Source organism: Falco biarmicus, chromosome 15 (genome assembly GCF_023638135.1).
Source record: "Falco biarmicus isolate bFalBia1 chromosome 15, bFalBia1.pri, whole genome shotgun sequence".
NCBI classification, from domain to species: domain Eukaryota; kingdom Metazoa; phylum Chordata; class Aves; order Falconiformes; family Falconidae; genus Falco; species Falco biarmicus.
In genome coordinates this window covers 18,635,421-18,653,451 of record NC_079302.1, presented here as the reverse complement: position 1 = coordinate 18,653,451, position 18,031 = coordinate 18,635,421, and the positions used below count along the sequence as shown (strand labels likewise).

The following is an 18,031-nucleotide window of genomic DNA, read 5'->3' as shown; positions in this document are numbered from 1 at the left end:
AGCCAGAAATAGTAGCCTTGAAGTTGAAAACTGTCATGTTTGGTTTTCTCATTAACTATTTTAGTGTGGGTTATTTAATCAAAATATGTTAACATTTTATCACACAAAATCAAATTGATACATGTTTCCCCATATACCAGAAGACAGAACTCTGACTTTGACAAGCAAGATAATTATATACAATTCATGAAAATAGCTGTGACATATTACAGTAAAGGAGAGCCTTTTGAGATCAATATAGATGGGGATTATTCATTTAAGAGTCATGTTATTTGTTTTCTTCTTTAATTTTATTAAATTGAGTTTCCCGGTTTGCCAGCTATGGGTTTCACAGTATCTACAAGCCGTGCTGATAGGTAATTCAAAAATATGTGTGATATCATTGATCTCTTCGGTTTACTTCATGCATTTATTATTTCTCTTCACATGCAAATTTCTAATTTTTGCAAATGATCTAAGTAAAAGTTTTGGAGGAAGGAAAAAAAAAATCAGAGGCATCTGCAGTGCAATTTTAATTACTAAAAAGTACATATATAAAGGGAATACAGTTATAAAAATTTCTTGACACATAATAGCTGTCAAGATGAGAATCCTTAGTGGCACTAGATATGAATCACTCTTAAAACTGTGATCTTCACTGCTTTGTAGATAATCAAATGACAAGTAGATCATAAAACTTTAGAAGAATAAAGCAAACGATCACAGATCTGAAAGGATTAACCTCTTATTTCCTTATACCAACAACCCAAGAGAGATGTCATTGAATTTATAGAGCAAGTAATATTTTGACATACAAATTTAAACAGTAGTTTGAGTGTCATTGAAATAATCAGTTATTTGTTCTATTTATATAGGTCTTAGAGTTCACCAGCATAAGAATTCTAATGTTTTTAATTTAACTTCTTTTTCATTTAAAGGAACAGATACTCAGAACTGCCCAAGTCAGCACTTCAACAGATGGCAATTTAAATGAACTCCACATTACAATAAAATGTTGTAACAATCTACCATCCCGAAAAAAACATCTTCAGCCAAGTCCTTATGTTATCTACAAGTTCTTTGATTTTGCAGACCATGATACTCCCATCATTCCTAGCAAGAACAACCCACAAATAGATGACCATATGTGTTTCAAAGTGCCAATGAATGCAGATTTAGACCGATACCTAAAATCAGAATACTTAACCTTTTATGTATTTGATGATGGTGAAACGGAAGAAGGTGCTTATGTAGGGAAAGCCAGTGTGCCTCTTATTTCTTTAGCACATGACAAATCTATCTCAGGTAAGAATTAGACCTCTTTAAACTTAACAAAATCTTAACTTCCTGTTTTGTATCTTTTTTAATATCTTTAAGAACCAAACTAAAGAAGGGCTCTTCAGAGGGATCTGGACGGGCTGGATTGATGGGCTGAGGCCAATTGTATGAGATGGAACAGGGCAAAGTTGCCAGGTCACAACAGCCCCATACAACACTACAGGCTTGGGAGAGAGTGGCTGGAAAGCTGTCGAGTGGAAAAGGACCTGGGGGCTCAACATGAGCCAGCAGTGTGGCCGAGTGGCCAAGAAGGCTGACAGCATCCTCTCTTGTGTCCGAAACTGTGGCCAGCGGGACAAGGGAAGTGATTGTCCCCCTGCACTCGGCACTAGGGAGGCCGCAGCTCAAACCCTGGGTTCAGTTTTGGGCCCCTCACTACCAGAAGCACACTGGAGTGCATCCAAAGAACAGCAATGAAGCTGGTGAAGGATCTAGAGCACAAGTCTTATGAGGAGCAGCTGAGGGAGCTGGAGTAGTTCAGTCTGGAGAAAAGGAGGTTCTGAGGAGACCTTATTGCTCTCTACAACTTCCTGAAAGGGGGTTGTAGCGAGATGGATGTCGGTTTCTTCCCCCAAGTAACAAGTGATAGGATGAGAGGAAATGGCCTCAAGTTGTGCCAGGGGAGATTTAGATTGGGTATTAGGAAAAATTTCTTCACTGAAAGGATGGTCAGGCATTGGAACAGGCTGCCCAGGGAGGTGGTTGTGTCACCATCCCTGGAAGTGTTTAAAGGATGTGTAGATGTGGCACTTAGGGTTTTAGAATCAGAATAATTTGCATTGGGAAAGACCTTTAAGATCGTTGAGTCCAACCGCTACCCCAACAATGCCAAGTTGACCACTACCCCGTGTCCCTATGTCATTCATCTGCCGTTCTTGTCTGACATAATTTTAAAGTGAAATCCTGGAAAGAAATTTTGTGTCTCAGTGTTATTTAAGCCATAGCCAGTGAAAACTCTGTGTCAGAGTTTTGAAACTGGTGAATGATTTATTTTTTTAAATATAAGTATTAAACTTTAAATATTACAGAAAGAAAAGACCTGAGGGAGAGAAAAAGTTTTGAATATATCTTTTCTTTAATAAGATAGTACTAATAGAATGTTCCAGCATTATTGCATTTTAACTCAATTTTTAAGGTGGTCCTTGGTTTTGTGTCTGTTGGCTGCCCTCCTTTTGCGGTGCGCCTCTGGTTCTGTCTTTTCCACAGCCTCCCATGAGGTGGCAATAAGATCCCCTCAGCCTCGTCTCCTGAAGTTTCTTTCTTTCACTTCTTTCAGCCTCTTCCTTGTTATGTACCTCCAATGCTCTGAAGCTCTTTGTGGCCCTCCACTGGACCTGCTCCAGAATGTCAATGTCTGTCTTGTCCTGGAGAGGCCAAAACTGGGCACAGTATTTCAGATGCCATCCGATAGCTGTCGAACAGAGAAAGTATGAAACTTCCCTGGACCTGCTTGACTGCAGGCTGGGTGCAGTTGGCATTCTTTGCTGCAAAGATGTAGTATGGCTGGCTTATGTTATTTAACAGGAACAGCTCTTTTTCTGCGAGGCTGCTTGTGGCCAGTCAACCCCCAGCCTGGACTGCTACTCGAGGCTATTCCTGGGCCAGTGCAGGACTGCAAGTGCTTTTGTTGAGCTTCACAAGGTTTCCCTCAGCCTATTTTTCTACTGTGTGAATATCAGCCCTGCCTTCAGTGCATCAACTGCTCCCTGCACGTTGATACCAGTTATGAATTTAATATGGTGGTTTTAATATAAAAGTGCCTTACTGATTATTTATTGTCAACTATTTGAACATTTCAACATTTATGAAAATTTAAAAATATGATTCAATAATTATTCCATGTAAAAGGATAATAGAACTAGAATGGGTAATAGAAAATTTGCAAGTTAATTTAGCATGTTTCTTCTTCAGTAAAGATTTAGCAACTCACAGATTTGTAAAACTCTTATATTTAACAGAAGTTTAGTATTAGTAAAACATGTAAATGTTTTAGTTAGTTCTTTTGAAAGATGTCATAGGAATTAGTTACCTGGTATTGAATTAGCTGAGAAACCTGCAGGACATCTCAAATGAACACAGTAATCCAATCTCTTTTACATCCTGTGTTTTTGAATGTCCACGGTGTTATAGTGGATACAGCTGGATCTACAGAACACAATATTTTGAACTTACTAGCTTCTGAAGTGAAGGCTATTTACTTAATTTCTGAATCCCATTCAGTTTTGCATTGCATTTTCTTGTATATGTATAAATAAGATAATCCGACAAGATTTGCATTTTGCTTTCAGGTACTTTTGAACTAACAGATTCTGAAAGACGTGCTGCTGGCACCATCACAGTTGAATTAAAATGGAAATTTGTCTACCTACCACCAAGTGGATTGACACAGGCTGCAGACTTAACAAATTACATTCAAGATGAGGAATCAATAGCAACTAAATTGGTAGTAGAGGAAAAAATGAAAACTCCATCTCTTTCTCCTTCTCTTACTTCATCAGTGATAGTAAGTAATTTAACAAACACAAAGAAATGAAAAGATGTTCTGTAGAGTTTTATACCTGCTTGTGTCTGAATTCCAAAAGGTATCTCCATTTGGGGGCAGAGGGTGTTTCTCATTCAAACAACATCTACATCATCTTGCCTGTTTAGAATTGAGTTTAGTGCAGTTAGATTTGGCTTTGAGAAAACTTAGGCTCCCTCAAAATTTCTATAAAACAAGATGGTTAGAATATGGCAATACATGTCCTTCAACTAATTTATTTTATTACAGAAACCAATACCCAAACCAAGGCAACATGCAGCCAAGGCAGACAAGAAGGTGACTTTTCTGGATCCTTGTACAATACAGACAGCCGTAAGTTTTAAGAATTTTGCTCGTGCTTGTTGAAGCAAGAAAGGCTACTTATGTCTCAGTATGGACAATTTGTTGAACTAATAATTGAGAACATTCAAAGATTTCCCAGGCAGTGAATGATAGCATAGTACTGCATATATGTGGGGGAACCAATACAAGGATATTTGTGTGACTCCTTCAGGATTGCTTGCTATCCTCACTAGTTTACAACCTTCAACTTTCATAGACTTAGGGCACATTCTAACAGGACCAGTTAACTGTCTCTGCACTGTGTTTCTCAGCGTTCTTGGTTATTAATTAAAGCATCTTTGTACAGTGTACCTCTTGTGCATACATATAAATGGCTCTACAGAAATCAGCTTGATCCAAACAGATCCTGAGTGTTGTGCCAATGAGATACGTAATTCAACACATTTCAGAGTCACCGAGTCACCTCTGAAACAAGGTTTATCAGCTGAGACTACATACACTGTGAGCAAAGTTGTACTTCTGAGCCTGGGATGCATTATCATGTGTACATCCTTCCAGACTCTAGGAGAGTCTTCATAGAACAAACTCAAACATATCTGCTGTATGGTGTAAATTTTCATTTGACCTTAAGTATCTGCCTTCAGAGAACTAAGAATAGTCTGTATTTACTCTTAATTAAATCCAGTAAGTTAAGGTAGATTCATTAACAGCTAACTATAAAAGATTATGAGTATTATTGTTAGTTAATAATATAAGTTGCATTAATTAATTAAAAACTAGTTGTGATCATTTTTTTTCCATTTGTAAATGCCTTGATTGGATTTATTTCCTGAAATGTTAACATCAGTTTTCCGTTCACAGGTGGTCTTGCTATTGTTTAGTTTACCCTCACTAGAACTTTATTATGAGCCATACAGTATAGACTGGAAATAAGAATTAAGTCAGTCACTTCTATTTATTAACTTAAAAAAACCCTAATAAGAAACAAAACAAAACCAAAAAAAACACAAAATGAAAACCCACCAGGTTGAATGTTGGTGAAATCAAATCCTTTGAGAGCTTAGATAGGGAAAATGAATAGTTTCACTCACCCAAACCATTTGTAAGCCTCTTAAGTAGAAGCGATAGCAGAAGATAGAAGCAGGAATGCTAATGCAGGGAAGCAAAGGAGGACATAATTACCTCTCCAAATGCTTCTCCACCAGTAAAATTTTACCGACTTTTGTGTGTCAAATATCTACCATATATTAAAGGCTTTCCTTCATTTTACCCATAACTTAGGGCTCTGATGTTGAAAATAACATGGGACTTGCACAGAAGGTGAAGGCTTCAAGATTTGCAGAGGTATGAGTTTATTCGGGTTTTGTGGTTTTATATGACATTGCATTTGCATTCCATGTGTATGTTACTTCTTCAGAGTCACGCATCAAAAATCAAACTACAGTAAAGTAAGATCTCAGACTTCTCTGAAGTACAAGAAAAAGTAATTCCTTGTGATGACCATCTTTTTTTGGCCATAAGAAAGGGAGGAATATCTCTACTTACTTCTATGTTTGAATGAAGTTCATTTTGTGTTCCCCCTAAAAATTACCATTATATAGTGGGGGCAAATGAAGAAGAAATGGAGTAACTATAGAATATTACTAAATATGTAACATTCCAAGGAGAAGAAAAGCGTTAAATATTGTAACTTGTAATGGTCCAATTGGTTGTGAAAGTAAGTTGTGGCAGATTGGCAAACTGTAGTTTCTAGTAGTGTAACAACATTTAATCACTGGCTTTTATTTTCCTTTCACTGTTCTACTTTAAAGAGAAGTTAAGTCTCCCACCAGATCATGTGGTCAAGTAGAACAATCAAAAAGTATTCTCAGTCTGAAAACTTTATCCACAAAATGCAACTCTGTCACTGAAGGGAATGAAAAAGAACAGCCAAACGTTGCCTAAAACACAGTAATTATAACACATCATCTACGCCAAGGAGGAGCATAAGAAGTATAAAGACAGTTTTCTACCACTTGAAAACTACAAGAACTTTTATTTTTAGAATAAGACACTGAAGTGTTTGTTAACATTGTTTTGCAGTGTGTGGCTCCAAATGTGTTAGAATAGAAATAACTCTTCAGGTCCAGTTTTGGCAAACCTATTCTGTGGACAGCTGAAAGTTTTATCATGGAAAGAATCTTATGGATTCCGAGGGTGGGAGGTGAGGCATCAGTGTCTCTGTAGAAAATTCAGTCCTAGAGGAGAATTGTTGGATAATAAATAATGCATAGGTCTCCAGCAAATTTCCATGGAAGATGCCATGTCTTTAATGTTATATTCATTGATGAGGTTTTATTCTATGTAATTGTACTCAAAGAGGAAGAAGGGAATAACATTACTTCAAGGTAAGTTATGCACTAAAGATATTTTACCTTAGGTAACATGTTTGTATTTTGTAGCAAAACAGAGTCTTTTTTATATGATTTTAGTTTGCTTTTGAAAGAGAAAATCTTGTATAATTTCTTATAAAATTGCCAACTGAGTAAGGTGGTGGTGGTGGGGTTTGTGGTTTTGTTTGGATTCATTTTGAAACTGAGTCTTGTAGAACGGAAAGAGCTGAAATATAAATGAATCTGGAAATCTCACAGGCTGTATATATGTTGACAGGTACCAAATGATTATAATAGTTACATTTTCACAAATATACATCGTTAGAGAATTGTCTTTTTACTGTACCAATTATTTGTTACCGCAGTTGACAACTTATTATTGTTTCCTGCACTGCATAAACAATGTAATTGTTTAAAGGCTATGTATAATGAATGTGAGCCATAACTCTTCAAGTTTTGAAATTCAGTAAGTTTTACTATTCAAGGAGTGTTATAAAGACTGTATGTTTATCTATTTTTATATAGCATGTGGTACGTGAATTTAAACAAGAAAGGCTAGCAGATGATAAGGTGAAGGAGGTGGCAGAAGAAATTCAACAGGAAAAAGACCTCTCACATCCATCGGAAGGACAGTTGACTGACCAAAGCTCAGTTACTTCTGGAGATGAGACAAAAATAACTGAAGAATTGGAATCAGAAGGTAGAATTCATTTTTATGAATAAGCACCTGTATTTTCTTAATAAAACTATGTCTCTTTACACTTCCTTAAGTGCTTCTTACTAGCAGTGGGAGCTGCCTCATTACGAGAAGCTTCATGACAGGAATGATATTCTGGTGTACTTTATAGCTGAAGCTGGGTGGTGGGTATGGTGGTGTTATTTTCTTCCCAAATGGAAACTGTATTGTAATTGAATGCAAAAATCCGGTATCTGACCTAGATTCATAAAATATTAAAGGAAACCTGGCTTCTATTTTAAATGTCTTTATATTCTCCCTTAGAACTGTGCTGTTCTAAAGACTATTTTAATGAATATGCTCCTTTTGTCTGCAGATAACAGCCAATGCTGATATCGGAAATCCTTTCAGACAGTGAGAGGGGTAGTACGTCTTATCACATCTGTGACATAAAGTTGTTAGAGGCAGATTTATTTAAAGATTGTAAAAGCTGGGTCATCCAGTTCCACCTCTGAGCTTAAAACTGTTTATCATTGAAATAAACTAAGTCCACATTACCAAGTTTAAAGTAAAAGTAGAAGCAAGATGCTAAAATTTTATGTTCAGTTGTTTGCAGCTTCTGCATAAGAATTCATTAGAAAAATTGGAAAAGCGTGATGCTGAATCCCTGTTGCTGTTGTAATTTGCTCCAGAGAAAAAAAGACCTGAACACTTTAGAAAATAATCCCCCTGCATACAGAACTACTTTTTTTTTTTTTTTTTTAAATAAAAAAAGAAAAATTAGTACATTCTGCTTTACATGTGCATGGTGTTAAATGTAGTCAGAGGAAATCCACAAATTCAGGCCATATTCTTATATAAAGCTAACTTGTTCATGCTTCGGTTCATCACAGGACTTAAATAGTTTTACTCATCCACTTTCATCTGGGAAACATTACAAATTTTTTTAGCAAATCAGAAAAAAATGGAGTTTAGATGACTTGATTTGCCACTGTTAATCTTCTGCAAGGAAGAGAAGATTTACTTGGCATTTTGACTTTATTTATTAGAAAAGCAAATATATTGCTATCAGGTTTCTAAGCAAGTCTCAGATGGACTACAAATACAAGGGGTATTTAACTGCACTGATTGGTTTTAATTATTTTGTTTCAGATCAAGGTGATAGACAAGAGGATGATGCCATTGAATCAGTAACAACTGACAGCGATGACTGTATTGTTTCAAGTCCAATATCCAAGGATGTTAAACAGGTGAGTCGTAGTATATATGGCAATTATTTGGTAAGTCTAAGAAAAATATTTTCAGCCTAATGTTCTCTAAGACTAGCTTTGCTATATGTAGCAGATTCTAAGGCATCTTCAATGAATATATATTTTCCCATTTCCTGTTCAAAAAGACACCTTTTCACAGAAAAAAAACAATTCACCTGACTGTATTGTGCATCTGATTTATAGGCGTTTTTTTTAAATGGGGAAATTTGTTGTCATCTTTTCCATTATTGGCATACACACTTACAAGTAGACATTTCTAATCAGTTTCAATCTGAACTAAAATTTCAGTCCTGCACAGAATCTCCCAAACAAAAGTTACCTAAAATAATGTGAATGTCTGAAGAACTTAAGTCTTGTTGTTCAGTCCTACCTGTTGCCTTTATGTGGGAAAATGTGCTTTTCTGCCTCTTCCAGTGCTTTCTGAGAAGGTGGAGGATAATTTCACTTGTAAGGCTTGTAGTAAATCTACAATGCTTAGCTACCCACTGTGTTTATCCCAGTATGTTGACTTGATTGAATGTTGTTGAAATGGCAATTGTGTTAGCTTGAGGCTGTTAAAAACACGCAAATCATGCATAGATTTTCTAGTTCATTCACAGATTTGTTTTTGTTCCCGACTTCCCAACTGTTTTAGAACTGAACGTCCGTTTTCAATAAAGCTTGTACTTATACGGTATCCAATCAGTTCAGTTTACTACTTCTTCTATTATTATTTGTGGGCATTTACAGTAATGATAATCTCTTGACTTGTTCTTAAAACTAGCCATTAATGAACATAAAGTCATACATACAAAATAACATAGCATAATACAAATTCTGAAAATTTACTTTGAACAGTATTTCAATACTATAGTTCTCTAAAAAAAAAAAAGAATTCATACTCTTAGATGTAACATTGATTGAACAATCTTAAAAAATATAAAGCTATCAGTTAAAATTGATAATAATATTTGTAACAGTTAATACCTCTCTGGTTTTTCTTAGCCTTCTTTTAAAGAACCAGAGGTGTACTCTTATATCCTGTCGGTCTTAACTTTTTTTAATGTTCTGAAATGTAATAACCTAGAAGTAGTTTGAGGATTGTTTTTTTTATTTTTTACCCTTTTTTTCAAGACTGTGACATATTACAAAGTAACTAGCAACAAGAAGCAATGCTTCATATGAGAAATATTGCTCCTTTTTTTTTTTTTTTCTAAAGCTGTAGAAGGGATTTATAAATGCTATCACCTAAATGCTAGAGAAGGGTACAAAAGGTACTTATGAATACAAAATTACATTGTTTGTGTAAAATGGTAAAAACTCTTCACCTGTAATTTTCAGAACTAAAATGACTGCTACTATCACCATTAAGTCAAACTATAGTATGGTTGGTCTATAAATTTCTAGTCATCCTGTATTTTATTTTATCAAAATTATTTAAGAACAATTCTGAGAGGATTTTGAGTGTAGATTAATTTCAGGTACAGTCATTTCTACCTCTCTATTGATCTGTTCCTCTGATAACAAAGTGCATGTTCAGGAAGAGTAGATAAGACAACAAAAGCTATAAACTGTTAAGGCAACATGTTTGATACAAATTGGATTTTAAAAATAAGCATTGGTGTATTTGAAATCTTGGGTTAATTATAGAATAGAGCATGTAAAAATTGCGATTGAATTTTTTATTTTTTAAGATTAAAAATCAGAGTCTTTTATCTTTCAAGATAAATATCCTGCTGGTAATCAAACACTGTAAATAAGACCTGTGATGTTTAGAGATTGTTATGCTAATTATCCTATAAAACTGAGTTGTGTGCCAAACTGTTTAAGCCATTTAAGATCGTACTGTTCCTTTTTTGCATGTTGCAAATTAGACAGTTCATGGTTATTTCTTAGATATGTTGATCATAAAGGGTATCTAACAGATTTTCCAGTACTTAGCTGTACCACTTGCTTCTTTCTCTTTTATTCTTGTCTGTGATGTATAATTAATCATAGATTACTTCATTTTGTTTCATTTCATTTACAACATTTATGAGCTTCACTTTGTCGGTATGAAATGCTTGTCCCCTTCTTTCCTTTCCAAAGTGGCGTAATTAGTGTTAGCATCTTTTTTAACAGGCTACATAAAGTTTAGTGGCTGGATTAAATCAAGTCATTAACATAATGTGCTATACAATTTGCCCCTATCTCTTTTCGTTTCCAGTACATCAAAGTGCCACAGAGTGCCAGTGTAATTGGGCCTTGCTAGCTTGTCAGGTTCAGTCAGGCTGATGGCTGCTGCTTTTACTAAAAAGCTTCCAGGCATGATAATTAATAGAGAAAAGAAGTCTGAGAAATGTAAAAGTTTGGACAGTTCTCTATGAATATTTCATACATTTGAATAATCAGAAGTTAACATTATCAATTTGATGTATAATACATTGATTAAAAGCCTTGTTTCAGATCCTCAAAATAGACATCAAAACTGGGAATTTGCATTTTCTTTGGCATGGTCTTTATATTTTAAAAAAATATATTAAAAAAAAAAAATCTTTTCTCTTCCATCTCCTCCTCCCTTTCACCCCCATGTCTACACTGTATCCTTACAGGAGATAATATAGCATTCAATTATCACAATAAAATTTACTGCTGTCAGCTTCCAAGTTGTCTTAAAATGGGCCCATAAGGCAATTACTGGCAAAAAGAATTTATTTGGTGGTGGTCCCATTTTTTCTATAGGTGTGCTTACATCTTTCTTTTTTGTTGCAGATATTGTGAGTGCGTTATCTTGTGCTAATAGTAGTTTATTGAAAACTGTCATTATCAGTTCTTGTAAATTAAGATCTCTGAGTCTAAATAATTTTGACATGAAAATCTCTTATTAATTAAAAAACAATATCAATCACTTGGGCTTCTGCTGGTCAATGAAATGTGTTTGTGCAAAGGTGGGAAGATGTAAAGCATAAAGCTTATTTATAGCAAAACAATAAAGACTTTTCCTTTTATTATGCCTTTTCTGTACAAATACTTTAATAGTGCATTTTCTCCTAGGAGATATTGCATTCATTGAAAAAAAAGAAAATTACTTGGACATTGTATTGCAATTTTCAGTTTTGACTGTCTCGATTTGTCTTTACCGTTATTTTCTGCAGGACTTGAGTACCTTTGGTGTAATTCAGGGAGATTTCTGCTCAATGCTTTTCTTAAACTGGCTTGTTCTGTGAATATCTACTCTAAATTTAGACAACTAAAATTTTAAAGTTTTAGTATTGCCTTGCGTTGCTGAGTTGGCTTGATTCTACTGTGCCAGAATTACTAATCCTTTGTATTCTCTTAGTGTTGCCTAGATCTAACCTTATGTTGCTTTGTGTTTTTCTTCTATAAGAAATTGGGGAAGTGCTGCACCAGCGTATTTAATAAAACAAGAAATAAAATTCATGAAACAGAACTATCTTACAAGAGTAAGATAAAAGTAACATTAAAGCTTTATAGTCAGTATTTTCAAAGACTACTGATGGGTCTAAGATTAAAAAGGAACATTTGACATTCTCCATCTTTAAGGTGATTGTTTGCTATTGTGGTCACTACTAGACGGGCACCAAAGTAAAAGAGAGGAAGTTTGAAAAAATCCCGGGAAGACCTAAGTTGTCTTTTGCCCCTGATAAAGTTTGAGATGACAGTAGTTTGAATAGGCCGTACGCTGAAATGATGGATTTACAACTTCTAGTGCTTATCAGATATGCTTTGAAATAATAAGCAGGAGCATGTACTGCAAGTCATTCTTCCTGATGAAAGAACTGAAAGAAGAGGGAGACCCCAAACACCAGCTTTTAAAATTATTCAAAACAATAGAATCTTAAGTCATTAGGTAACCCATTAATTTTTAGGTAACACCTAAAACTAGTTAGGATATTAAATTACATAGAAAGTAAGATTTAACGCTAAGTGCGTAAGCCCACAGGAAAAACATTAACAGGAGCCATTCTTAACGGAGCTGGTAATATTTTTTTGTGGTTGTGAATATGAATGCCCCTCAGTTGCTTGCTTGAGAGGCTGTATTTATCAGAGCTCATTGACATCTAAGTAAGTTATGGTGACTTCACAAGTAGAAAGGAGCATTTTTCTAACTGGAGGTCTAAAAAAGCAAAGGTTGGGATTTGAAACTGAATTTGAGTTTTGATTAGCTGTGATATATATCACCAAGCATAGTTTTTTTCACACTGTGGTTAATATGAGAGAAAATCGGATTCTCATTTTTGACATTTTTGCATGTCTATATTATCCCCACATAAAACTATCTGGGGGGCAGGGGATGGGGGTGGACATACAGTATCAAATTTTAAGTATTAAAGCTCTAAATGAAAAGAACAGCTGTATTAAAAATGTGCAATTTGATAGATTTTTTTTTTTCGCTACAGATGCACGTTTAACAAATGAAAATGCTATACTGATACTTCTGCTATACAAAGAGGTTTTTTCTAAATGGATTAACTTTCAAATACAGCTTTTTAAGAATTTATTTTTAATCAAACTAGAAGTCTATTATCTACATATAAAAAAATGCACAGGTATTTACAAAACCAGAAATCCTATTATATTTGTCTTTGTATAGTTTTTGACATAATACTGCTACTTATTTCATCTTACTTCTTCAACTTAAATGTTGACATGTACGAGCATACGGAAAATGTAGACAGAAAGACCTATTTTTTATCGAGAAATTTTGTAGTTCATGCTTATTTACTTAAGGATCATGCTTCCTCTTGAAATGAAAGGTAATTATGGAGCATTTGAATTACTTAATTGTGTGACTGGTTGGTACTGATGTAGCTAACTGGCTTTGAATTTTGATAAAGTTGGTATTTTTTTTATTTTATCTGGTGATATAATCAATGGAGAGTGTTTAAACACTAAAAAAAAAAAAAAAAAAAAAAAAAAAGAAGAAAATTAACTGTCCTCTTTGAGATAATCTGTAATAGAGAGTATAGCGTATATCAGGACCGTAACAATATGTAGCCTTCCCCACTCCTTGGGGAGAAAATGAAACTTAAAGTTAAGGAAGGTTGTATCTCACCAGTCAGATAGCTCCAGCTCTATCTTTATTCATCCCTAGAAACATTTCATCTTTAAAAGCTGTTAGTTGGGGCAGTGCCACAGGCAAGTTGTGAAACCAAATCTTTAAAAAAATTCAACTTCAGGAGAAACACTGAACAATTTTATGTTTATTCTTCCAAAAGGGTGGGGGAGGCAAGCCATTTAAGGGGAAGAAAGTGTAGTATTCAAGTTATCAAAAGCTGTATTATGAGCAAAGTGCAAATGTGACTAAGTTCAGATGTATGGTCACCATGGTGGTGGTTGGAAAGCTTCACATCCCTTAGGAACTTAGCATAAAACACCAAACATTTTATGAAATACTGAATTAGAAATGATCTTTTCTGTAAAAAAAACCCACAAAAGCAATGCATTGATGGGCATGTTTCAGATGACCATAGAATTGCATAGTAGAGATTTGCATAGAGGAGGCAATAACTAATCATTGAATTGTCTCAAGCTGTAGCACGTAATTGATGCTTTTGAAGATACTAAAGATGAATTCATGCTCTGAAAAAGATGAATTTGGACTCTGTGCTAGATAAAATGGCAGCAACCAGAGACGTACTCGTGTCTTTAGTGTATTCTAAATTGCAGACAGAGCTGAAGGGATTGCATCAAACCTTATGACAGTGCAAACCTAGTGCCATTGTGTTGTCCTCCTAGCACGTGACAAAACCAGCAATGCTGGGGCAAGATTGTATGTGTCTTTCTGTCCTTCACAATAAATCCAGCTCCAAAAGAGCTATTGAATAAGGAGAGAACACTTTGCCCCAGGTCTTAGGGAGAGTCTGAAGCCTGTGCGCTTTTGCAAGTCACATCCATTTGAAGAAGAACCAGGAAGCATTTCCATATCTCCCTTTCTATACTCATGTCTACACCGTTGTGAGGAATATCTCAAAACAGATGTTGTTCCTAACCTGAAAAGTCAGTGTATACACTTAAGGACTAGAATATTTTTTTATAATATGTATTTTTCTCTGTATGTGTAAGATGATAACCCATTAATCATAGTTACTTAATGAGTAATGTTTGTTAACACTCTGCAGTTAAATTAGATTGACATTGAAGTGATAGCATTCCTTTGCAGCTCTGTTCTGACATTGTTAATAGGATGATGACAGGAATTTGGCACTTGCTAGAGGAAGAGGATGATTTTTTCATTCAATAAATATTTGCCAATCGAGTAATATTGATAGTGTTTGAAGTATTGATAGCAAAGCAAATGGGTGATTACTTGAGCTCATTCAACAATAGCTCATAGTTTATCTGACGGGCTGTCTGCTTGAAATAAAAGGGAACAAGTAAGTGGACTGTGGAAATAAATACATAAAATATAAAGGAGTAAAGCATAAATATTGTGGAGCATTGGTACAGATAGGATTCAAGTTGATCTTACAGTTAAGAAGTTTCCTTTATTTGGAGTTGTTCAAGGGCAATATTACTGTGAGTGTAAAAAACAAGAACATTATTTACATTGTTCCTATAAGCAAAGCATTTTCAATGTTGCTGTTCCATGCGGAAAGCACAGACTTTTTTTGTAAAACACTTAATTCTTCAGGGTACTATTGCAGATCATTTGAATCGATTGGAATTTTATTATTCACATCAAAGCCTTAGCATGTTATTGTGACCAAAAGGGATATTGAAATATGGACTATACAGCTTCTTAAAGACAGCAGTCAAGACTTTTATGGAATTAAAAAAGCTTTTTTAATCATAGAAATCAGAAAGATGAGAAAAGTTATGTTGACTTTTCAAATTCTCACGTAATATCCAATGTATTTAGTATTTGCCCTAATTGTAAAACTTGTTGGAGTTCAGTGATTGTTCCAAATCTCTGGGTGGTGTTAATTACAAAGAGTCAATATTAAATGATAAAAAAAGAATATTGACATAGACTAAGTATGTTGCCCATGTTTTGTTTTCAGCACTCTAAATGAAAGCACTGAGCCAGTTTCTCAGAGACAGTCTTTGAAAACATTTAGTATTCTTTATTTTAATATGTCTCTCCAATCTCTCTGTTAGAGGAAATCTCATATTTTATTTCAAATAGCAAATTTAAGGACTAATTTTATTCCCATCAAAGTAGAATGATTTGTAGGAAGTAATTTGTTATGAAAACTATCCATTTTTCACTTAAATAGTACCTAATAAAGGAGACCAAGCCTTAAAAAAAAAAAAAAAACAACAAAAAAACCCACAACAACTTAGAAAAGGTTTTAAATAATATACTTCACCCTGCATCATAGAAATATAAATGATTGTTTAAAAATTAATTCCTATTGTATGTTGGATGCTACGTATATTTTCAGCATGGCTACATAATACGAGCGGTTTCGTATTAGTAGTGAAATATGACATGCTAGCTATGCTGTTCTTAAGCAGTTATATTTTTTTTTATTTGTAAATATCTTTTTTTTTTTAATCAGCTTGTGTTCTCCTTTGTATATGCTGTATTTGTGTTTAATAAACCAGGTATTAAAATGTTCTTGACTGTTAAGCTCTAAAGCAATTTATTGTATTTTTAAATTTTCTAACAGTATGACTCAGTTATTTGTTTCCTTATAAGTTAGAAAGCAGAATAGTTTTTACCCTGCTGTCCTTAAAAAGCTGTAATATTCTTTGCCTACAGTATGCAATTACAAGTGTTAAGTATGTCAAACAAATTTTAAGGTATGTAAAAGGAATACTGTATAATACAGGATATTGTGTTTGGACTCGATTCATAAACTACTATCTGTGTACAAAATAGTCTGACATAACCGCTAAATACTTTGGGGTGAACAAAACCACTCAGCATATCACTTTAAATGCAGATGCTAATACATCTGTTCAGTGCAAGAAGAGAGTTGTTTCTGAAGTAAAATTAGACAATAGAGCCAATTTCATTTTTTATGCATGTGAATGTAGAGTGCTTGAGGTTATTAGTTGAAACTGAGTAACCTTTCCAGGCTTTCATCTCTTTCTTTTCAAATTTGAATATGAAAAGCATATTCAAGTCAAAGACCATCACTTTAATGACATTTGGCAGTCATTTGATTTATTAGATTTTAGAAAAAAAAAATTCCTTTAAATATTTCATCATTCTATGCTAATCCTAGTAATATTGCCAGCTGAAGCCGTGTACCTGTATTAGTGGAGACAGAATGGTGTGGAATTTTCTCTGTCATCCTAGTAAAATTTCCATGAATCTACTGAATAATAAAACAACCGTATTGAAATATTCAGATTTGAGTTTTTAGTTAAAGTGTCTTAGGATACATAATAAAAGGAAATGTCTTTTGAAAGGAGGGGGTAAAATTACTTCATCAAATATTGAAAGGGCTTGACAGCAATGGAAATTGTTCTATATGATGGATATTTTCACAATAGGATACACCTGCTTTCCAGTTTGATTAATTATGTAATTTGCTTGGGAAAATATAAGCTATCTCCATAATAAATTAGAATATTGACTTGCAGTTCTAACACTGTATCTAGAAAGCTAATCCTTTGAATATAATTTATGACTTCAAGTGATTTAAGTTTACAATCAGAAATTGTCAAAATATTTCCATATAAGGGGATTTCTTTTAATAAGGTTATGAACTTGAAAGGCAAAGAAAGAAGTAAAAAAAAATATTTTTGACATTTCTGAACTCCAGCATGTTCTGTTTGCTCTTTGAAGAATCACATGTTTGAACACTCACCTATGTACTCCAATTTTGAAACCATAGTAGCTTTTCATTCTTTGAATTACAGAGTTACCTAGGGAAATATTTGTGACTTTCTGTCGAGTCTGACATTCCCACTTAAATACATAAAGCTTATTACAGTTTATCTGTACGCAAATAATACAGACTTTGCGGAACAGTATGAAACTGTTTCATATGAGCAACAGAAAAATGAAATTTTAGTTTAAGATAATAAGAAAAGGCTCTAGTGAAGAGCAATTGGGATATTACTTTTATTATCATTTTGTTAATTGTAACTTTTAAATGTATATTTGATTTAACTAGAAAAGTTCAGTACATGAAGTTGAATTCCATATAAGCATTGTTACTTCACATGCCTAACTACTTTGTGACTTGATGGATCTTTATGGAACTATTTGTTGTATAGTTTGTAGTAGGTACTGAGTAACAATCCTCTTTCATTTAGAAAACTTTGGTACGTAATATTACTGAGATCATTTCAGACAGTTATAGGATCAAGAAACAAATCACTTTGCTATGCAGCTACAAATAATGCCAACTGGAATTCCTTGTTCAAATATCATTTGTACATGAAGATAACCTTAACCTATCTTCTCCAGCAGCCTTGTGACTATTGCAAAAATAATACCACATGTAAATCTGTATCTGTTGCAACAGTATTCTTAACTAGAAACTTTGGGCTTTAGAATCTCATTGTGTTGTAAGTCAAAATCAATCAATCGGTGTTAATCATACAAAATAGCCAATAATGTACGTGTTTGTTTGTTTTGTGTTAACACTTCAAGAAACAAAATAATTTGTGTTGTGTTTTGTTTTAAAAT

At 34.1% G+C, this 18,031-nt stretch overlaps 1 protein-coding gene across 3 annotated transcripts in view; it reads left to right on the top strand.

Moving 5' to 3' along the window:
* RPGRIP1L (RPGRIP1 like) overlaps positions 1–18,031 on the top strand; it is a 75,270-nt gene that overhangs the window by 40,099 nt on the left and 17,140 nt on the right. For all 3 annotated transcript variants that reach the window (XM_056360486.1, XM_056360484.1, XM_056360487.1), the window contains 6 exons: positions 918–1,284; positions 3,606–3,820; positions 4,088–4,171; positions 5,423–5,485; positions 7,039–7,213; positions 8,342–8,439. In XM_056360486.1, the coding sequence (XP_056216461.1) occupies positions 918–1,284; positions 3,606–3,820; positions 4,088–4,171; positions 5,423–5,485; positions 7,039–7,213; positions 8,342–8,439 (1,002 nt within the window). The remainder of the gene's footprint in view (positions 1–917; positions 1,285–3,605; positions 3,821–4,087; positions 4,172–5,422; positions 5,486–7,038; positions 7,214–8,341; positions 8,440–18,031) is intronic.